Raw genomic sequence first — 24207 nt, 5'->3', positions numbered from 1 at the left:
GAAACCTTACAAAACCAGAGCAACTCGCAGCTGAAGCCCTATAAACCAGGAAAAGGCCAATCATTCAGGGGAAATCCCGTGCGAAACCCCTCAAAACCAGGAGCAACTGTTAAAGCTCTATCTGGTGTGAAACCCCACAAAACCAGGAGCATCTCAGTGTATGCTTAAGTTGCTTTTGTAGTTGGTGTGTTGCTAAGTTTATGAAGTTTTGCTAAGTTTATGTTGCTAAGTTTGCAGTTTGCTAAGTAAATCCATTCTTACTTTTGTGCAGGAGCAGTTTGCATGAATTCCCCAGGTTTTGTTTGGCTTCTTTCCCAAGCTCCTGGTTTTGTTTGGCTTCCACAACTCGCTTAATGCAAATCTGAAACGGAGAGGAACATCGGATTTCATTCTCAATTTGATTCTCTCCTGGTTTTGGATGGCTTCTTTCCCACAGCTCCTGGTTTTGTTTGGCTTCCACAGCTCGCTTAATACAAATCCAAAATGGAGCGGAACATCGGATTTCATTCTCAATTCGATTCTCTCCTGGTTTTGTATGGCTTCTTTCTCACAGCTCCTGGTTTTGTTTGGCTTCCACAACTTGCTTGATACAAATCCGAGGCGAAGCGGAACATCGGATTTCATTCTTACGTTTGTGCAGGAGCAATCTGCATAGATTCTCCTGGTTTGTGTGGCTTCTTTCCCACCGCTCCTGGTTTTGTTTGGCTTCCACAACTCGCTTAATACAAATTCGAAACGGAGCGGAACATCGGATTTTATCGATATACTTTTGGACATTTGGACAGTTTGCATGGATTCTCTCCTGGTTTATGTGGCTTCTTTCCCACAACTCCTGGTTTTATTTGGCTTCCAGAACTCGCTTAATAATATAAATCCGAAACGGAGCGGAAAATCGGATTTCATTTTCTCCTGGTTTGTGCGGCTTTTTTCCCACAGCTCCTGGTTTTGTGCGGCTTCCACAACTTGATTATACAAATCCGAAGCGGAGTGGAACATCGGATTTCATTCTTACTTTTGTGCAGGAGCAGTTGAGTGTAAGCTACGGTACCAGAACGAGTATAGAATCAGAATCACGATAACAACATAAGATTTCGTACTTCAGGCAGGATTTTACTGGAGGTGTACGAGATTTCGAAGCAGTTGGTGACCCCTCGACCTGAACCCTCCGCCAAGAGTAAGTCAGTGACTTGATCGGTGCATGGTATTAGCTAAACCAATATGAGCATTATGAAACACCTGTAATACACAGAAAGCCGAATTTTGTACATGATAGGTATTAACATAGCTAGCTACATGAACCAGCCTCCCCTGTACCTTTTGTTTGTTATTTGTTCGGGAAAACTGATTTGGTCGGTCTAATTTGTCATTTTCCCGACCAAATGACAAAAGAAAAATACAGGCTGGCTGGCGAGACATGCCTCGCTACATCTTTGAAGCGGACAACACTGACATATTCAAATCTCTGCTATATAACTATTATTTTGCAATCAATAGCTAACATTATTTATTATATTATATCTGTGTATATTCTTCTGTTTGTGAAGTTCTCACAGCAAAATTAAATAATAATGCCTCAGTGTTAATCATGACCTAAATCATGACTAGCTAAATATTGTAAGACTTAAATTTAAAACTGGTATAGCTAGCTATGGTATTATTAAAGACAAATAGGCAATACTGCATGAGTGACTGAATGCTAGGGATGATGTATGTAGCTAGCTATGTATGTAGTTACATATTGCAGGACATGTGAGCGATCACGCATGGACAACTTTATAAGTATGCAAGTGTAATGGACGAGTATAGCTAGTTTCCTAACACTAAATCAATCCATAACTTGTGACAAGGCAATTGAAACAGAAGTTACATAGCTACAACTGAAGTCATGCTGTTTATTAATGCAGAGGGACTTCTGGACACTGTGCGTGGTTTCTTACCAGGTGCACTTGAATTATTCTGTTAAGATTATGACTCCCCACTATGCAGGCCTCTTTCAGTGTTCTTGTAGGTACTAGAGGCTACATAGCTACAACTGAAGTCATGCTGTTTAATAATGCAGAAGGACTTCTGGACACTGCATGGTTTCTTACCAGTGCACTTGTTAAGATTATGACTCCCCACTATGCAGGCCTCTTTCAGTGTTCTTGTAGGTCACTAGTGAGATAGTTTTTTAATAAACAGTAATATAATTAGACTTAAAAGGCACAATTCACTGTATAATGGTGATACACTAGGCTGCAATTAGAAGAAACAGTTTAATTCATTACATTGTCGTCATATGTATTATTGTGTAAATGCTATCCCACTAGAGACCTGTCAGAAGGCTTAAAGCTTGCATGAATACAGGGGGTCAGACACATGTAACTAAAATGTGAAGAATGCAGAAAAAAATCCCTGACCCAGTGGTCTCCAGCAGCATGCAGTCTGTATTATAGGCATGTGCCAAAAAAGCCAGTTCTACTAAGTATTTGGGTGTATATTTTGATCGGCATCTCACTTGGCAGGTTCATGTGGATTATGTTCTTGGTAGAGTTAGAAGGAAACTTTTTGCTATGAATCGGGTTAGGCCGGCTTCCTCTAGAGTTCTGCAGTTGCTATATCAAGCTTATATTTTACCGGTGTTGGATTATTGTGATACTGTGTGGTTACCATCAAATTCTAGTAGTACTCGTCATTTGGAAAGACTCCATTCTAAGTTTACATCATCTTTCCATTCCTCTGATAACTTTAACTTCCGATCATCTTTAACTGAAAAGCGTACTTTTCACACAGCTGTACAGGTTTTTAAAATTCTCAAAAAGATTTCCCCTCCTTATTTACATGGGATTTTTTCATATGCTGTGGATGTTACTGGTCGCTCTGGTAGAAATTTACACCGATTATTTGTTCCAAGTGTTAGAACTAATTATGGAAAACAGTCTTTGGCGTACAGGGGGACGGCCATATGGAACAGATTACCTAAAGCACTATACAGTGCTAAAACTGTGAATGGTTTTAAAACATTATTTTGTACAATGTAATTCTGTTTTGTTGTGTATGTATGTACTTATATTGTATTGTATTTTTTTTTTGTTGCGCTCTTAGGGCATAGCTGAAAAACAGCCTTCTTTGGCTGATGCTATTTTCCCTGATTAAATATCTTTTTTTTTTTAAATAAAAAAAAAAGAGCCACAGCTGTTATCTGAGATATTGTCTGCTTTCAACCTGTACTTAAACATCAACTTCTTGCCAGTAAATTTTTTTTGTGCATACATAGTGATCTTAAAACATAGCTAAAAGCAGCCTCTATGACTGTTTCCTGACAAACACAATTAACAAGTCATAGTATTCATGGCATATCTGGAATTTTTCTAATGGCTACTTTAATGTGTAGATCACCACTTTCTCAATAAAATGCAAACTCACAGTATTTACATATAGTGGATCACAAAGCTGCAGGAGAGGCAGATTAAAAGATATTATGTTGTCATCGTATATATAACTTTTTGCATGTAATGATGTCAAGGCAAAGCTGAAAGTAGCCAACATGATAACTGAAAGTGTCATAACTATTTATTCATGACATATTTGGCATTTCATGTGTAGGTTGTGTAAGGAACAGATTATCAACAGTGTATTTGGAGTAACATATCAAACAGTTCTATGCACCCCCCCCCCCCCCCTCCCTTAATAGGGGATTTGACAACACCTCAAGGATGACTAAGCGCATATATAGCTATACTTCATGCATGCGACTAGTAGTAAACCTGCCCTGTAGCTAGCTAGTAAAATTATAACTAGTGCGATTTTATTGTTTAGAAATGCAACTATCGAAAATCGGTCAGTGAATTGGACAACTGTCAATTTCCCCAGGGGTGGGGACAAGAAGCAATGTCAAATCCCCACCTGGGGTGTGGGGACGCCCGGGACAAGTACATATGTTTACGGAGAATAAGTGAGTATAAGTAGTGAAGAGGTTGCTGCTGCACAATATTCTAATATTTTAGGTCCAATTCCATCGTAGCCTTATTAGGATCCACTGAGTAGTATATGTTTCGTGCGTTGGTACCACCCGGAAAACTTGTGCTAGGTCACGTGATTCACCGGACGAGGTGTCGTCGCATTGTTGTGGAAAATGATTATAGAGTGTTTGTAACTTGGCGTAGGTGTATAATTTTGTACAGAGGTTTCGTTACCTTTATACACAAGCTAGCTACCGGCGTCGATTCTTCGTGAGCCTGAACCCTCCGCCAAGAGTAAGTCAGTGACTTGATCGGTGCATGGTATTAGCTAAACCAATATGAGCATTATGAAACACCTGTAATACACAGAAAGCCGAATTTTGTAAAGGTATTAACATAGCTAGCTACATGAACCAGCCTCCCCTGTATCTTTTTTTGTTATTTGTTCGGGAAAACTGATTTGGTCGGTCTAATTTGTCATTTTCCCGACCAAATGACAAAAGAAAAATACAGGCTGGCTGGCGAGACATGCCTCGCTACATCTTTGAAGAGGAAAACACTGACATATTCAAATCTCTGCTATATAACTATTATTTTGCAATCAATAGCTAACATTATTATATTATATCTGTGTATATTCTTCTGTTTGTGAAGTTCTCACAGCAAAATTAAATAATAATGCCTCAGTGTTAATCATGACCTAAATCATGACTAGCTAAATATTGTAAGACTTAAATTTAAAACTGGTATAGCTAGCTATGGTATTATTAAAGACAAATAGGCAATACTGCATGAGTGAAGAATGCAGAATTATTAATTGTATATATAACTTTTTGCATGTAATGATGTCAAGGCAAAGCTGAAAGTAGCCAACATGATAACTGAAAGTGTCATAACTATTTATTCATGACATATTTGGCATTTCATGTGTAGGTTGTGTAAGGAACAGATTGGCATTTCAGTTGGCATTTCAGAAGGCTTAAAGCTTGCATGAATACAGGGGGTCAGACATATGTAACTAAAATGTGAAGAATGCAGAAAAAAATCCCTGACCCAGTGGTCTCCAGCAGCATGCAGTCTGTATTATAGGTATGTGCCAAAGGAGCCAGTTCTACTAAGTATTTGGGTGTATATTTTGATCGGCATCTCACTTGGCAGGTTCATGTGGATTATGTTCTTGGTAGAGTTAGAAGGAAACTTTTTGCTATGAATCAGGTTAGGCTGGCTTCCTCTAGAGTTCTGCAGTTGCTATATCAAGCTTATATTTTACCGGTGTTGGATTATTGTGATACTGTGTGGTTACCATCAAATTCTAGTAGTACTCGTTGTTTGGAAAGACTCCATTCTAAGTTTACATCATCTTTCCATTCCTCTGATAACTTTAACTTCCGATCATCTTTAACTGAAAGGTGTACCTTTCACACAGCTGTACAGGTTTTTAAAATTCTCAACAAGATCTCCCCTCCTTATTTACATGGGATTTTTTCATATGCTGTGGATGTTACTGGTTGCTCTGGTAGAAATTTACACCCATTATTTGTTCCAAGTGTTAGAACTAATTATGGAAAACAGTCTTTGGCGTACAGGGGTACGGCCATATGGAACAGATTACCTAAAGCACTGTACAGTGCTAAAACAGTGAATGGGTTAAAAACATTATTTTGTACAATGTAATTCTGTTTTGTTGTGTATGTATGTACTTATATTGTATTGTATTTTTTTTGTTGTGCTCTCAGGGCATAGCTGAAAAACAGCCTTCTTTGGCTGACGCTATTTTACCTGATTAAATATCATTTTAAATTTTTTTTTAAAAAAAGAGCCACAGCTGTTATCTGAGATATTGTCTGCTTTCAACCTGTACTTAAACGTCAACTTCTTGCCAGTAAATTTTTTTTTGTGCATACATAGTGATCTTAAAACATAGCTAAAAGCAGCCTCTATGACTGTTTCCTGACAAACACAATTAACAAGTCATCAAAACTGAGTATTCATGGCATATCTGGAATTTTTCTAATGGCTACTTTGATGCGTAGATCACCACTTTCTGCAAACTCACAGTAATTACATATAGTGGATCACAAAGCTGCAGGAGAGGCAGATTAAAAAGATATTATGTTGTCATCGTATATATAACTTTTTGCATGTAATGATGTCAAGGCAAAGCTGAAAGTAGCCAACATGATAACTGAAAGTGTCATAACTATTTATTCATGACATATTTGGCATTTTATGTGTAGGTTGTGTAAGGAACAGATTATCAACAGTGTATTTGGAGTAACATATCAAACAGTTCTACGCATGGCTTCATATTGGTGGGGGGGTTGCTAGAACAGAGACTGATAGTCTCTCTTCCCCAACAAACTACTGAAAAACCATCATTAAAACCAATTATTCATGGCACACTTGAAATTTTTTGTTTGTCCATTTTTTGTGTTTGTCCAACTTTTATTCATGACATAATTGGCATTTTGTACTATGTGGGTAGTGACAGATTATGATGGGTAATTTGTTCTTTGTCTTCAAAGGCTTCTCTGCATGGATAGATATTTTGCACAGGTACAAGTATTCCAGTTCATATTCCCATGCACCAAGTTTGGGGCCTATTGCCACCTTCTTTGCCAGTTTGCTCCAACCTTTCTTGCCCCCTTTCTGCTTGCTAGAGCTCAGTTAGATCCAATTTTATGTAGCTCGAGCCCTATTTTCTTTGTTTCCTTCCATTTTCCCCTTTCTATTTCGCTCTTCTTCAGATTCCTTTAGAATTAATAGCAACACACATCTTGCTAGAATCAGAAATTGAAATTTTGTTGACCAGCATTTGAAACATATTGCTCTAAAATTTAATAGTTCCTAATCCTTGGATATGACTGTAGGAGCTGCTGTAGTATTGTCACTGTTTACTGCTACACATTGCTCTATACCATCAAACTGCTTAGACTGGTCCCCTGTTCCACAGCTTGAACAATGATACATAACAATATGCCATCTTGCATATATCACCACTGCTGCTAATTGTAATTCCGGCATCAACAGTAGCAGTAGGACAGTCTATAGATACCCCATCAATGATCTACTTCATCATATCCTACATCATTTCCCTTAATTCTGAGTCAGCTATGGTATTAAACTGGTGAAGCTATAGGGACATTGGCAAAAGCATATGCAATTATTACAGTTACATCAATAGTCCACATCACTGGTTATGGGACATAAAGACGAGAGGGCTATGATCTGTAAACATGAGGACAGGACATCTTGTGCTATTTAGGTACACACCAAAGTGAGGCAAGAGTCCCTTTTTCAATGATCAAGTAATTTATCCATTGTGGGTTGAATTTACAGGAGTAAAATCACATTGGTGTTAAATCTCTTGGGAATTACGTATATGCATTAGCACTGCTCCAGCGCTGAGGTTACTAGCATCAACCATGAGTAACTTTTCTGAAAATCTGGTGCTGTCAGCAATGACTCTCTATTGCAACAAAGCCTGGTAATTATCATCCCAAACATATACATAGACATACCAAATTCCCTTCTGGCCAGGTTGACAGTAAGATTAGCTTCAGCAAACTTGGTAAGTACTTCAGCTACTTGAGCTATGATAAGTAATCCCTCCAACTAGGGCTGTGGTCTACCACGTCATCAATGTAAGCTTCATAGTCTTCAACTCCACCTAAAAGCTTAGTAATCATCCTTTGGAAGGTAGCAGGTGCATTTTTCATGCAAAAAGGCATGACAGTTAATGGAACCTGCCAATAACCCTTTAAGAGATCAATTTTAGTTACAAAATATATACTTAACTATTCCAACTCTGTCAATACAATCTTCTATCCTTGGAAGTAGAAAGGAGTCTGTTTCAGTCAATACATTGAGTTTGCAGAAATCATTACAGAAGCAAAATGTACTATTGGGCTTAAGCACCTGAAATAGTTACTTTTTGGTTCAATATTGTTGATTTATAGCATGTAATCGATCTACATTTCCACTTGCTCCAATTTAGTAGGATTCATCCAATATAGATGCTGCATGACTGGATCTACATCATCAGAACAAATGTAGTATGACATGGGATGTTACTAAATACATTTCTCAGCTAGAGAAATTGTTGCTCCATCTCTGTTTGCTCTCCAGTGGACAACTCCTGTGGTATAGTTTAGCTTTCAGGTTTAGAGCCAGTTAATCTTGGCACATTATCTGTGTATATCCTTCTCTCCTTCCACAATGGATGCAGGCATTACAGTGCAGGGCTTCCTTTCGTGTTTGATACAGTTTCATGTTCATATCAATTGCTGTTCGTGTATTTATAATATGATGAAATCAACATCATTCAATTTTCTTTTTAATCACATAAGTTCCGAAATAACATTGTCTCAAGAATTTGATGGAACCTCTTAATTGCAACCTGGGACTCTGGGTGAAATGCACTGGATGTGTGTGTGTTGTGTGTGTGTGTGTGTGTGTGTGTGTGTGTGTGTGTGTGTGTGTGTGTGTGTGTGTGTGTGTGTGTGTGTGTGTGTGTGTTATTCAATCCCAGGTTGGTGCATCCCATGCTGGAACAATCCAGCCACAAAATTTGATCCTTGGTCAAACTGTGCATAGTTTTTGGTATATACACCAGCCAAAGTGAAGAATTTGATCAGCAGTTTAACTATGGTATTTACTTTAATGTCTGCCAAGTTAAGATAGTCTGGTATTCCTGCTGCAAGTCCATATGCAAGTATAAGAGGGTTTTTGGAACCCCAGGAAACCCCCTAGATATGCCTCTAAAAATTATGACATATGTGCTACCAATTCTGTTCAGTGATGCAGGCATGCATATTTAGGTTGAGTCTTGTGAGAGGCAAGCAGTACTTTATCACACTCAATTCCTAAGCTTGTTCTATCAGTTTAGGCTGGTAGTGAGGACTGCGCAATCTAAAAGTAAAAGGAGGGGGGCAAATACCAACAGTAATTACAAGAACATTGTGATTCTAATAGCCAGCATCATGCAGCATCAACCCATTTATTATTATACTGAAACTATATGCATTTCCAACTACTGCACTCCATATTCAACCTCAACATTCACAAACAGTGTGATGCACTGGCACAGAAAATTTTGACTTTTGTTGCCACTAAATTAACCTCTCTTAGCAACTAACTACCTTCTGGACATGGGAATCTAAAGCTGTACCTATCTCATCAACGTTATAAATTTAGTTTATCAAGTTGTGACCAGTTAGAACATCATTTGTAGACAGAAAAAAACTGCAATAACTTATTTGGTCATGTATACACTTCACACAAATATTTGCAATGATGTCATCTTATGTACCATGAAACCACCTAACTTCAAAGGCAAATTCCAGGTTACATATCTTATAAACCCTGGCTGGCCATGGTACATTTAAGTTAAACCATGGTTGGCTATGGTACATTTAAAATAAACCATGGCTGGCCATGGTACATTTACTGTACCATGGCCTTGATATCTGATGAGGTAAAGTTGTTTATTTTTATAAGAATCCTGGCAGTATTCGATTGTGGGAGTTTATTACGATACTCAAGTGATGAAAACCATGAACCCGATTTTGCATTTTACAGCACTCATACGAAGGCGATTCGACACCCTTACCACCCTATGAGTTGACAAACGGAAGTTTAAGGTGAGAACTAGTGTCATGGTTAATTTACAATCGCGTGTCCGCGTGTTTGATTACGTACCACGCCCACTTTTCGTGTATCACGAGGTAACCACTCTACAGCGAAGCTTACCCCTCTGGATGTTTAGAAAACATTGTAAACAGTGGTTAAACGATGTAGCAACTTTGAAACACTTGTTAAATCGCAAAATTGAGTGTTTCCGAGGTAGGCATTCCAGACCGATTTTTAAATTTTGGAAAAACGGGCTTTTTATATGCTCAATAGATAGAGTATTGATTGTCGATCTCAGAAATATAGTTTGTTGGGTTGGAATTAGCTACTTTGGCATGCACAGTGCTTAAAAACTGAAAAAAGGTACATTTTTTCTCCAGGGCTCCCCATACATTTTACAAGGAAAAATGGCACAATTGAATCAGGAAGCCATCTAGCAATCTGGACTATCTTGAAACTGCAGTTGCTCCTAGCTGCAAATTTGTACATGTAATGAGAGTAACTTCAGGTCTTATTGGATCTCAGCGATCTTTGTATGCTTTGTGGTGAGCAAATATGTTTCACCTACTGCACACTTCTCAATGCAGTGGTGTATACCCATAGGCAAGTGGCTATCTCAAGTTGGTAAAAACATCAAGTTAGCAACTTATAAAGTAAACAACTAAAGTGGAAGTGCCACAATGATGCAACAATACCTAAGGTGGAGTTGTGGTTTCAATTATGGCATTGTTATGCCGACTCTGAAGTGGTTTATACTTTTGAGCTGATGACACAGCCATCAGAAAATTGCTCTGGAGCTGAAAATCGCTAACCCGAGTGAAGTAACTACACACTTTAAAGTAAGCACCAGTGACTACCTTCCACCCGACAGTACGTTTTTTAAAGTTTTAAAGTATTCTACATACATTACAAGGTTTGAAAAGATTACAAAACAACACAGAACTTACTTATATGTAACGCACACGATAAAACTAAGATTTTCATGATGATCAGCGTGTGGACAAACCCCACAGCGATTTTCATCCTCATTGGAGCTCGGACGACGGAACAATCCCAAGTTAAACACGAGTTGTCATTTTGTGCCAGGGTTCTATTGGGGAATATACGGAGAATTTTTTAATTAAAAAATCTCGGATACTGGAATGCCTATCATAGGATTTTCCCGTTTATGTTAACAAACGTAACTGCAACGTTACTTGCTGCTAACCCATAATCGAATTTTACAAGACTCTATATAATAAATCCAGTGGATTGCCTCGTGTTGGCTTGGGTGATTAGTCGCCCACCACAGTAATAGCATACATGGTACATATCAGTTGTATCACGTGCCCTCGTGATTTGCCTGATATGTACACCCACGCTCTCGGGCAAATCACTCGGGTACATGATACAACTATTACATATACACTGGTACTACCATAGTATACAGGGCCATATCCAGACTTTTGTCTGGGTATGTTCTTTTAGAAGAAAAAATGAGCCTATTTGTATGGTGTGATGCAGGATTACACCAGGGTATGCGAAGCTAGGTTTGCACTTTGCGTGTGGAAACTAGGGGGGTCTGGTGGCATGCCCCCCCCCTCCCCCCAGGAAAACTGATACTAAAAGGTTGGATTTGGTGGCATTTCAGTCAATAAAAATAATACAAAATTTTAGACAGCTAATTCAAGCTCAAGACCAGATATATGGATACAAGGTATCTCTACTACTACTATAGTTATATCATCTGTGTCTAAATGTATTGGAATGTCACAGTGAATATGGATGGGAAAGTCTGAGCGCGCTCTCAGCAAGTGCAGTGAAACGGTCCAAAAAGTGCTTTAAGACAATGACATTTAGCTACACATTGCATGGAGCTGAAGTATGGATGCTATTCATGGTGAAAGCTCTAGTTTATATGATCTCACCATTGTAAATAAATTAAGCAGTTACATACAGCTTTTAAAAGAAAATGTAAAAGTGACTGTTCTATTAGAGCGATTGACTGCTCTATTAAAGTATCTCGATCTTGTGTTACAAACACTAAATAAGCTACTCGGATCACTTAATTTAGCTTGATATTGCTGGTATTTAGTAACAATTTGGACCTGTATACTAGGAATTATGGACCTTTTTGCTAAAATTGTGGACTTTTTCACCGGACTTTAATTAATTTTTACTAACCTTTTTTCCCAGAGGGTATTTCTTCAGAACCCCCTGAACCCCCTAGCTATGGGCCTACATGCACCATTTAAACCAACTTGTGACACTACCACTTTTTCCCTCTTTTCTTTGGCAACAGAAAAATCACTCACAATTTTGTCTCCTTTTCATAATTATCATACTCACTTTAACTAAAACATCAGTTAGCAAATTTGTTCTACTCAATGGCTGACAACAATGGCTGCTGTATTTAATTTACCATAGTTCACTTCTTCAGGAATTTGGTCATGTATATATACCTAGTGTGCATAGATATAGATACTCCATGTTTCTCAGCAATCTTTGAAACCAGCATGTTGTTATCTCTCACATACCTCATTGCATTATCATGAGGTGGTGTAGTTGTCATAATGCTCCAACAATAGTTGACATTGTTGTATGGTGGTCCATTTCAAATGCTAGGACAGCTAAGACCGACAAAAGGAGCTGCACACTTGCTATTATTATAAGCAATTGTTATAATACTACACTGTGTAGTACCACAGTGAATTTAACCCAACAATCATCACCCTTGTACTAACAATCCACAAAATTCATTTGAGGTGTGGCTTAAATTCAGACACTTAACTGTATGAAAATTTTCTTCATGTGTAGTAGCTACTGTGTGTGGATGTTTATCTTAGTGTCTGTATGTACTTGTCCTGTTTGTCTGTCCGTATGTATTTTGTGTTTGTATCACTTGGTGTAATGACAGTAATGTGCATGTGCAGTATGTGTGTACCTATGAGTCATGTTTGTATTATCTACCAACAGTGTTAGTAACGCATTACATAATATTATTAATTTTGTGGTAACTAGGTAATATAACAAAATACACTATAAAAACAGGTAATATAACTCAAGTTACTTTACTTACTAATGTAACGCATTACCTATTATAGTTACTGTAACGAATCTAACATTGTGTAATATTATTACTACAAGTAACGAAGTTACTAATCTTATTAGTAATTCACTGTGTAACGCCTAGCCACAACAAAGTAATGAAGCCTACTGAATGAAGCTTATTCACCAGCTTCTTACTTATAACCACGATTTGCACATTGCCCAACAATGCAATGATGCCGCGTGATAAGGTGGTAGTTTCACATATGACAGCTTAAGGCTGTGGACAAAAAGTAATATAATATGTAATAATATTATAGTTACTTTATTTTTTATGTAACTAACTAAATAGTTCTGTTGCAAGTAATATGTTATATATAACTAGTTACTTATAAAAGTAACTGTCCCAACACTGTCTACCAATGCATGAAAGTTGTAATATCTACAGTAAAGTGAAACCTATCTAATTAAGACACTGCAGTACAATAAAGTCACTTGCTCTAATGGTTTTACTGTAGAACTTATGTTAATTCACATATGTTAATGCATATCTACACAACACCTGCAGCATTATTTAATTGAGATGACTACAAAAGAAGTTAAACTAACACAGTTGGATAGTGTGATAATTTCCAAGGAAGAAATTGGCAAGGGATCGTATGGCCGTGTATTTAAGGCTACCACACTTTGTGCCGTCAAGGAAATACATCCGATGCTGGTGAATGACTGTACTCCAGAAGAATTGGCTGCATTAAAAGAAAAATTTCTTAATGAATGTCTTCACTGTAGTCAGTTGTGTCATCCCAACATAGTCCAGTTCCTAGGTATCTACTACCCCAATAAAGATGTTAAACTACCATGGCTTGTGATGGAGAAAATGGATTGTAGTTTAAAACAGTTCTTAAATACACACAAGCCAACTGAGGTTTCTTTTGAAGTGAGGATGTCTATACTGCACGACATTTCCCTTGGTCTACAATATCTCCATGTTCAAGAAATTATACACAGAGATCTCTCCTCCAATAATGTCCTGCTCACAAAACAGATGGTTGCAAAAATTGGTGACCTAGGAGTGGCTAAAGTCATTGATCCAACTTGTTTTAAGACAGCTACACGAGCTCCTGGAACAGTCACTTTTATGCCTCCTGAAGCACTCTCCCACAACCCAACATATGGTAAACCAGTTGATGTGTTCTCACTGGGATGTGTGACAATTCACATTATGACTCACAAGTGGCCTGTTCCTAAAGATGAAATACACATCGACAAGAGAACAGGGAGAAAATCAGCCCTTTCTGAAATAGAGAGGCGAGAACATTATTTAGGCCTCATTCAGCCTCAGCAGATAACTGATTGTATTAAACAGTGTTTACATGAACTACCAGACAATCGACCCACTGTCAGTGACATTTGCAAAGTGCTTCAAGATTTACAGCCAAAGTTTCAGCTTTCAAAAATACAATCCATTCTATTTAAACATTACGAATCTCACACATCACAGGATAAACCTGAAGCAACACAAAATCAACCTCAAGCATCGCAGGATCAACCTCAAACATCACAGGATCAATCCCAAGTATCACCAGATCAACCTCAAGCATCTCAAGATCAACCTCAAACATTACAGGATCAACCTCAAGTATCACAAGATCAACCTCAAACATCACAGGTATGATTTCTATATGTTATATATATATGTCCATATTATGTTATATCCATTAGCAAAACCCTGAGTGTAATTAGCAGTATTAAGATATACGGTAGTAGCTGATTTCTTTATATATAACTAGTTGGTATATTACCCTAATAGACCATTGATAAACTGCAGCAGGAAAGAGACACTTTGCTTCAAAAATTGAAGAAGCTGTCTCAAGAACAGGGTAGGCTGCTTCATGTGGACAGGGAACTTACACAGGCTAAAAAACACAAAACTGAGTTAACAAAAGTTGTGCAGCAATTGCAGGAAATGAATCAGACAAAGAGTGAGGAACACAAGAAAGGAAAGAAATATGTTGCCCTACAGCAAACAGTAGAGCATTACAAGAAACTCTTGGAAATTGCTTACCAAGATTTGGAGACCAAAGATGATACAGTGAGATATTGTGATGGTTAAATGAATGGTGATGCTAATTTTGTTATACACAGGGACTGAGGTTTCTTGAATAACTGATGAAGTGTTCTGAATTTAACTACAGGCTTTAACCAGTTGCAATTGTTACCAAACTTACGATCATAATTAAATAGAGTGTTTATTGCTGGCACTCATGCACTAGCCATAAGTGTAGGAAGGAACTGGGCAAAATTAAAACTGAAATATTTTTATAGAGCACTCAACTACTCTCATAGAACAACAAAACATTAAAGACTAATGTGTGGGTTGACATCATTTCTCTTTCCTTTTGAATTCTGCATGCATGTACTCTTATCTCACTAAATGAGAGTCGATGCATGGAAGTGCAGTCTTTAATGCTATCACAGTAATACAGCCTATTACATTTTGAAAATATTGATTAATATAGTATTTGTAAATAGAAACACTTAAACCCAAGTGTCAAGTGCATGTGTAGCTTAATGAAGTAAGTGCTTTGGAATCACGTTTTATCTCAAGCCTTCAATTTGTTAACAGATCAGTTAAGTCATAGATTTTTTTCGTTGCTTTGATGTGGCAGGCTGCGTGGTGAGATAACATATAGTACAGTATATGCAGAAGCAAAAAAGAAATACCAGCAGTGACATTTTATAAGATGTTCTATTGGAGTAGTTGAGTGTTCTATAGGAATACTGATTTGCCATTAGGCAGCTTAACAGATCTCAAGTCAAGCTCAGCTCTGCATGGAGCTGCTTGAAGAGGTTACAATAAATATGAGAGACACAATTTGGTACCTAGTCTAGAAATCCAGTCCAGAATCTAGTCCAGAGTCTAGTAGTAACTGGATTGATTGCAGAGGCAGTTTTTGTATACTGTTCTTAATTTGTTTGTAACACTATATAATGGGTGAACATAGCTGAAAACAAAACAGAGTAGTTTTAAGTTATTGGTTATTCTGGAAATCATAATTTCCACAGTTACTGGATTATTTGCAGAGATACTTCTTCTACTGTTCTTTGTTTGTAGCTAATGCTGAATAGCAGGTTAAACATAGCTGAAAAGGAAGTGGAGTGGCCACATTGCTTTTCAGTAATTGATAGTCAGGGCACATGTTCAGTTGCCCATATAGTATGTCTGGTGCCATTTTTACCAGTGATGTGGTATGCATTCGTTTACCAGCATAAATCATGTTACAAAAGAGTAAACAAACCAGTGTAAGGATAATAATGAAATTTACATTTGAGTATATAGTGATCATAGAAATAAAATGAAATGGAACAAGGGAGGTCATCTACACCTGTACACCTGCAGCTATACTAATGCACATATAATTCCTACTTCAATCATGGCTGTATATAACTGAAGTAGGTACACTATACAGTATAGTTGCAGCTGTGCAAGTGAAGATGACCTCCTTTTTTAATTGCCTTTTACTTCAACGATCCCTATATACTGAAATGCAAATTTTTCATTACACTTGTAGAAGTAGACAGTAAGCATGCAAAGAATAATATCTTTGAGGTCTGAGAGTCCATGACTCTTGAAAGAAGCAATGCTTGATACAACACACAACTAATGTTTGGAATTTTATTCTTAAATGCTTGCATGTGTACATGTACTTATGTGAATAATGTTTGATCTCCTAATCTTTAGATTAGTCGATACAAAGCAGAGCGTGATCAATATGAAGCAGAGTGTGAGCAGTTGAATCAAAAATTGCGGAAATGTAAGGACAGAAACGCTTACACACACACACACACACACACACACACACACACACACACACACACACACACACACACACACACACACATACATATACCACATTGTACAATGGCTGTGCTACCATATAGTTCAGCTTACAAAGTTAATCTCAAAAGGTGTCTGGTGTATATTCCTCCTGTAACTGTTGGCTGTGCACTGTGGAGGTAAAATATAAGTCTGATTTATGGCTAACTTTTAATAGCATTTAACTGACCAAAATTAAATTTGATTAGACAAATTAATTTTATCGTACATTTTAAAAGGAAAAGCCAATAATAGCTATACTAAGTGTGGTCTCTATTAGGACATGAGCTTAAGTGCCTACTTTTCTTGCTTGAAATTCATGCATACATGGTCACTATAATTAGATAGCCATTTTTATTGAAGTGATATCTACTTAAAAGAATTAGGTACTATATTGCCACCAAGCAAAGTTGGGGTTTTTAGTAATTTAGTCTTTTTGTTTTTCTGCTGTCACCATTATCAATCAGGTACTTGGTTTTTAGATGTACAAAATACTACATCATCTAATTTATCCCTGCTGTAAGAATAATTTGTATAATTGCAATGTCTATACAATAGCTACATGTGTACCAAAATTAGTTGAGTATTAAGCACCATCAATTTGTTTTCTCTTCTAGATAAAAAAAGGTACAGTACAAGTGGGAAACCAGAGGTAAAACCAAAGCCACCTCCAGTACATCAAAGAGCAAATACATTTAGTCAAGATGATCATAATGGTATGAAATGGATAGAGGAAGATCCAAAGTGTCAATCTCTTCAAGTAAGATCAACTACCCCACCATTGTCATCATCCAGCAGACATACATAGTGTACAAAATAATATATCCATACATTTCCTTTGTGTGATAAAATTTATTTTCCTATAACTTGTGGCAACTCCAAAATGTGATTGAAGCATACAAGCATGACTGAGTTCTAAAAAATTAGTACATACGTATGCAACATGTTGGGATGAAAACAGCTGGGCAACATACATTTACAGCTGATTATAGATTAGGATGATATCCATCCAAACTGTCATTACCTTAAAACACATACGTACTAACAGTATGTGATAACATGTGAGAAAACTATCTAATCTTAAACCTTTTCTTGCATTTCTTCATGTGTAAGTAAATGATGGGCAAATCTAAACTTAGAAACTTAAATGTTGCATGCTGTCACTTCACATGTATTTTTATGCATGATGTAATGTCAAACCAATTTGTCAGTACATGCATGAGAAGCTATGTAATGAACTGTCAAAGTATGGAAATTTGTTTTAATTTTTGCAGAAACAAAAGCATGGTCTAGAGTACTTCATTATTAGCAATATATGGGATAACCTAGCTACTTGATCATTTGATCTGACAAGAGAATTGTAATTGGCTAATTACTGCAGAAAAAGCTGGCAAAAGTGGCTATCCACTAGGCACCAGCCTATTATGCTGGCATAATTTTGAACATAATAGGTGCCTGAAAACATCAAGCATAATGCTAGCACAGTAGGCAGAATAATTGTCATACTGTAAGCAAAAATGCATGCCATAGAAAGAGGTTGACTTACAATAACAGAACAGTCGATGCCACTCATGTGGCATTAGGTAGTTATTATAGTTTACAATGTAGCCTAATTCTTAATGCACAACGAGTACGTTTCAGTTGTTCATAAGCCAAAGTTTATCATTATCCATTAGAAAGTAACAAAACATGGGAACTGTAGCAAAAAGTTTCAGCATAATTATGAGCATAATAGGCAAAACTTTTGAGCACTGCAGCATAGTATAATAGGCAAAATTAAAAGCATAATAGGCTGGTGCCTACTAGCCACTACACTGACAGGTGTGTTATGTGGATTGCGAACAATCATAATGCAGCTATACAGTTGTTAGTAACATATACATATTAATATTTTGTACAGTGGCTTTTGATTCAATTCTACTATACTACTGATAGGTCTTTCTATGATAATTAATCCATCTACTCTTACTGTTAGGTAGTTTGCTTAGTAGGTGTGAAAACTGATGTTTGCATAGCAACTCCAAGGAACACTGTTTGGCATGCCAACTTGCTCTCTGGCAGCATGGTGACATAGACAGCTTGCTACAGGTGGGAAATGTATTCAGGACCATCTTCCTATGTGCTTTTTAGTGCTGAGTCTAAATCCTGCAATCTTGTTTGTCATTTTGATCATCCCATGTCAATGGGTAATGTCTGCAGCCATTACATTCTTTCACAGCAAGCAAAGGGTAATGTTCAATCACTAGGTGCCATGCAGTGTCAACAGCTGTGGCAGTACAATATTCAAGTCAGTAGCTATACAGAATATTTTATCTGATAGCATCCATCAGCAGGGGCGTAGCTAGCCAGAAGGTGATGGAGGGGCAGGCATGCCCCCACGAAACACTCAAAATCATTCATGATTGCAAAAAAGGCTAATGACCCAATGGTGGGCTAGCCAACATACGGTGTTGTATTATTACAGCTGAAATAACTAGCTACGTAACTATTTCAGTACTGACTGCTTCCAATCGAGGTAGCTATATTCGTCGAGCATCATCGCACGTGCCACAACTGTACTCCAACAAATTCATCCACAGTCCCGCAGAGCTAATACTTTAGTGCAAATACAGGTTACTTTACGTTAGCCACAGCCTGTGCTGCAGTCCTAGCACATGCTGACAGGATTACGTATTCACTCACTTCACTCTGCAAAATTCAAATGCCATGTATTGCACCAAATCCCACCTGTCTTGCTAGCAGAACTTGTAAGCTTGACTGATCCACCTGACTGACTGACTGACTGACTGACAAAGTAAAAACAGACCGGACTGCACTGCCATACGTACAAAGGTCCAGTGTGATCGACTCGATAAAATAAACTTGGTACATTATTTAGCTAACACTTTATCATCTCGTAGGCAGTAGGTTCGTAGCGTCATTTGGTCTCCTTTGTCACTTGTGAGTTGTGACTCCTGCCGCGGAGAAGCGGGTCACTCTTTTTAGATTCAAAAATGTTCTATCACGCGAGTAATCTAGGCTAAATATAGAAGTATGTCTCTAATATTTTCGTTCGATGGATTCACGAGCGAGTTGAATGTTGTGTGTGCGCATTCACTAGCAACCCCTGGTGATACCGCGTAGTAGTGTACATAATTTACAGTCATTTGCGTGTCAGTTTAATACTGGTAAACTTGTGACGAAGGTTTAAAAAAAAATCATTTAGTGATGGGGGGGGCAAATGCCCCCCCCTTGCCCCCCCTTAGCTACGCCTCTGTCCATCAGCTCAGCCTTCAGCTGGCTGTGTGTGCTCTGGATGCTGGTGCAGATGCCATGAGGAATTTAATTGAGAAGCTGAGGCTATCTTCATCATTTATGCTGATAATACTTTTAACAGAATTAAATCATCAATCTGATATTAACATCTTTGTCCATCATTTAAAACCATTTTACAAAACACCTATGGTGCATCCACCAGACTGTTTATTCTGGTGAAGAGGAGCTTTCCTCTACTGAGGGCACCACACTAGGTGGCCCTTTTGCCATGTCCATGTATGCATTGGCTGTAACTCCATGATTCAAGCCCTTCATCATTGCCAACCTGACATATTCCAAGTTTGGTTGCCGGTGATGCTACTGTTGCTGGCAATGCACATACTACATTTAGTGCCACTATAAGCGTTTGAGCTTTAACTGGATGACTGCAGGTTTGAGGCTGGTCAAATCCAGTCATGGATTTTTCTCCTTTCTCCACCTTTTCAAATATACTTTATGTAACAACTTTAAAGGACCAGGTGTCCTACAGACCTTCAGCACTTGTGCTGTAAAGCTTTAATAAATAAACTAATGTCCATTCGGGGTACTTACTTTAATAAGTTACTCTCTAAAGTTCCTATGGATACATATACTTGAAATTGACAAGGAGAAAACATCCTGATGCCTGGAAGACTCCTGTAAGCGTTCAAGCATTAATCGGATGGCTGCAAGTTTGAGGCTCCCCAGATCCAGTCATGGATTTTTTCTCCTTTCTCCACCTTTTCAAACATGCTTTATGTAACAACTTTAAACAGGTTGTAGGACCAGGTGTCCTACAGATCTTCAGCACTAAGCCTTATAAAAATCTGTCTTCTGTTGCTAATTCTATTAGGTCTCATCTGGATCCTTTGCTACAGCAGATTGTTGGTTTAAATAGTATGAAGTTTTCTTCCTTGTGGTTGACCACTCTTCCCATTCGGGAACCTGCTAAAACCTGCGTTGTTGTTAAGCTTGTGTTTTGTGATTTTCCAAAGAAGTGGAGTTCAGGTAACCACTGATGGTCAGCATCACCTTGGTGCTGCCATTGGATTTCAGTGTTTTGCTGAAGAGAATGTTGCTGAAAAGTTAAACTGTGGTCAGAAGATATTTGTGCTCTATCCCACTCTGCACATCTGCTATTCATAGTGATGAAACCCGTACAGATGTTCACGCGACTGGATTTTGTGGTAGACTCCAGGACAGCTTTTTGATATAAAGGATTTTCACCCCAATGCACAAAGCTACTCAGCCTGCATCACTTTTCTGAAGGAAAGAGTTAGAAAAGAAGTGGGAATACGGTGATACGGTGATAGGGTTTGCAGTGTGGAGTGTGGTTCATTTACCAGGTGGCCTTGGTAGTGAGGCAACTGTATTCTATAGCCACGTAGCTTATTTACTCTAAGAAGCACAGCACATGCACCTTATATCAAGACATTTTAATTAATGCGATGTTCCATCTCATTCTCCTCACTCTTTTCTGCCATCTTAGGTATTCGGGTGATAGGATTGTCAGACCTGTGGAGCACCCCACTACCTCTCCTGAACTGCGCTTGGCAGCGGTTCACCTTGACTCCTCTGTGTAATGTTTAACCTGTATGTTGATTCTGTACCTTTGTTGAGTTGGTTATAATCTCTTATTGACTGCAAAAATTGTTTATTTATTCACAAAACTTGATCACGCCAGCAAAAATTAGACACCCTTGGTTTTGCTTTTATTTATTAATGATTTTACAATATGTACATATGTACATATATAATTACAAAAAAGACAAAATGCTTTGGTCATTGCTGTGCGTAAGCATTACCAACTCTACACATTTACTTTGCCATATGTTCTGCAGCAGGTATGCTGGTACGGCCTACCAGCACCCAGAGCTTTGCTTTATATCATCTAGCTCCATGTTCTTTATCTTATTTCCTTTCAAACCACCAAAAGGCACTCCTATGATGGCTAATCTATCTTCAAACCAATTTTCAACTTGTTCTTATGTGGTTTACCCTGCCACCATAGGAGTTACAACAAACCGATTTTTCTTTCCACAAATAATTGATCATAATTCCTAAAGTTACACTGACTTTGCACTAAACTTGGTACTAGAATATTCATTTTTGAACCCCTTTAGATGTGCCAAATTTCAGTGTGATCAGATAACATAGTTTTTGCAAAAGATGAAGAAGTAAAACACAAAAAACTAAAAACTTTAGTTGTACGTATCTTGGAAATGACTGGGATAATTTTCTGGTATGTGAACTCCCCTACCAAGCAAGAAACCTTACTGTAAATTTTGTTACTATCAGAAAAGAAATCATATCTGTAAAAACTGCATTTTTCTTTCTTCCTGTCAGTATACCTACAGTGTGGCTTGCTGGATACTTGGACCTCACAACACACTAATCTATCGTGTGTCTTGATTTGTTGCACAACACATCATACACTATCATGCCTCTTGATTTAGAAGTGCGCATTATAATTTTGATGAAGTGAAAAGTTTATGTGTTCTTGTCATTTAGCTAAGTATAATAGCTATGCTAATGATAGTGATTCAGAGTTGAGGTTAAGAATCTGTGGTTATACACCCATTCAATTATCAGTACATACATACATACATACATACATACATACATACATACATACATACATACATACATACATACATACATACATACATACATACATACATACATACATACATACAATTCTTTTTTTGCATCACAGAATCAAGTGTATACAATAGATAGATAGATACAAACAAAACAATATAAACTATAGCCACATACAGTATATTAATCAAATTAGCTAACTGTGAAATGTAAATCTGTCATAAAAATAATTATCTACAGCTGATCTAAAATGAAAAATTTTCTACAATGTCACTTGTGAAATTGTTCCAGTCATTAATCAACCTAGTACCAAAATAGTTATAGGGGCGGATCCAGGGGGATGGGGCACAAACAGGCTAAGTTGTAGGTGCATGGCTGTGGTAAAATGAAGAAGTAAATTACCACCTCTTAGTTGGCCCTGCAGAGTCTTAAAGCTGTTTTAAGGCTATGAATGTCTCAAACACTCCCTGTATTCACAGGCTTTAGTATTCTCACAGCCAGTAGGATAGCATTTAATAAACAAGAAACACCCGCAAAGTATGATTATTTTAGAGGCGCTTAGTGTGGCGAAGGTGCTGGTTGGCAGTTTTGACAGTGATTTTGACTTTGGTTTCAGGTGAGTTTGCAATAATATAGGTATATTTTATCTTGACCTGACATAAGGTTTAGCATTTCAATCAAAAGAAGTAGCTATAATGTTTAGCTAGTTACTCCACAAATTAAAGGGAGGGAGGGGTCATTTGCTCCAAATGTCCCATCCTGGATCTGCCATTGAACTGACTTGAAATGATAGGCATGGGGCTATACAGTAGTTCAAAAGAATGACTTCTGGTTTGTGTTGTGAGAAAGAGTGAATAACATAGCTCAAAATAACTATTTATATTACCAGTTTGAATAGGAATATTAGGTCACCACATCTGTACCTACATGACAGGAATGGTTAATTCAATGTTGACAATCGATCAGTGCATGACTTGCATCTAAAAGATGGTACAAGTTTTGTTGTACACTGTTGCACACCCTCAAGTTTGCAATGATCCAAAACAGTTCTTTTTGTATTGTAGCTAGCAGTCCTCACCAAAATATTAGTGTTGAGGCTCAGACATTGGGAATAACTTGTGTTGGAATGCACGGGAGCTTCTAAAGCATCCAATGTTTTAAAATCAACACTGAATCTGCTGAACAGACACAGCAGGCTAATTTTATAGGGGCAGTAAAATGTGTTGAGATTCCCTGTGCAGAAGGTCCACCTGAACAGTGTAGGTGTCATTTGGTGGGGACATTACCAGCACATTATAAACTATACTATTGTATTCATAAGGTATTGAATAATGTGGAACAGTCTACAGAACACATATTATTGGGTTCATTTATTGGGTTTAGTGCATGGGTCAACCAAAACATCTGGAAAGATTGGTGTTAACAAAGTTTGACATTGAATTTTAACCATTCAGCTGTACTGTGTTCTACAATCACTCTTGCTGCACTCTTAATTAATTTTTTAAACTCGAATTGGCTGGTAATTTGGCTGCCTTTTTTGATAGTCAGTGTAAAGCTATACAAGGTGGGGGACCAACCAATTTAGTGTTAAAGTAAATTAATTTTGGATGCAGCCGCAAGAGTGAATGTAGCTAGAATGATTAAGGTTCAATGTCAAACTTAGCTAGTTAATTGCAATTAGTTGTACAGCTGTATATTAACATTCATTCTTGGTCGCTTCAGATATCAGCTGTTTCAGTTGCCAGTTACTTTTACTTTCATGGGTGCACCTGTGTTACAGCCAAGGCCGGTGTTCTACTTTTCACAATTATATTCAGTGGAACCTGTGTTACGGTCACCAGGATTAAGCGGTCACCT

General features: G+C 37.7%; 1 protein-coding gene across 3 annotated transcripts; it reads left to right on the top strand.

Moving 5' to 3' along the window:
• Positions 1-947: 947 nt before the first annotated feature.
• On the top strand, positions 948-17360 carry LOC136261420 (probable serine/threonine-protein kinase kinX). Of its 3 annotated transcripts, none has more exons than XM_066055423.1 (5): positions 948-1174; positions 13168-14268; positions 14410-14691; positions 16342-16414; positions 17094-17360. In XM_066055423.1, exons 2-5 carry the CDS (start codon positions 13183-13185, stop codon positions 17282-17284), a joined length of 1632 nt encoding a protein of 543 aa, XP_065911495.1. In that variant the 5' UTR covers positions 948-1174; positions 13168-13182; the 3' UTR covers positions 17285-17360. The 3 variants fall into 3 exon arrangements, with proteins under 3 accessions (XP_065911495.1, XP_065911496.1, XP_065911494.1); XM_066055424.1 differs by lacking the exon at positions 948-1174 and adding an exon at positions 4114-4235; XM_066055422.1 differs by lacking the exon at positions 948-1174 and adding an exon at positions 9428-9583.
• Positions 17361-24207: the final 6847 nt, after the last annotated feature.

The sequence above is a fragment of the Dysidea avara genome, chromosome 7 (genome assembly GCF_963678975.1).
Source record: "Dysidea avara chromosome 7, odDysAvar1.4, whole genome shotgun sequence".
Classification (NCBI taxonomy): Eukaryota; Metazoa; Porifera; class Demospongiae; order Dictyoceratida; family Dysideidae; genus Dysidea; species Dysidea avara.
Note: the sequence above shows the minus strand (reverse complement) of the source record. Positions and strands in the feature narration are given on the sequence as shown.

Bases quoted from the DNA above. Each gene is read 5' to 3' on its own strand.
- LOC136261420 (XM_066055423.1), top strand. From the start codon at position 13,183: ATGACTACAAAAGAAGTTAAACTAACACAGTTGGATAGTGTGATAATT. The intron at 14,269-14,409 runs GTATGATTTCTA...TTACCCTAATAG, and splicing joins ATCAACCTCAAACATCACAG to ACCATTGATAAACTGCAGCA. The intron at 14,692-16,341 runs GTGAGATATTGT...CCTAATCTTTAG, and splicing joins TGGAGACCAAAGATGATACA to ATTAGTCGATACAAAGCAGA.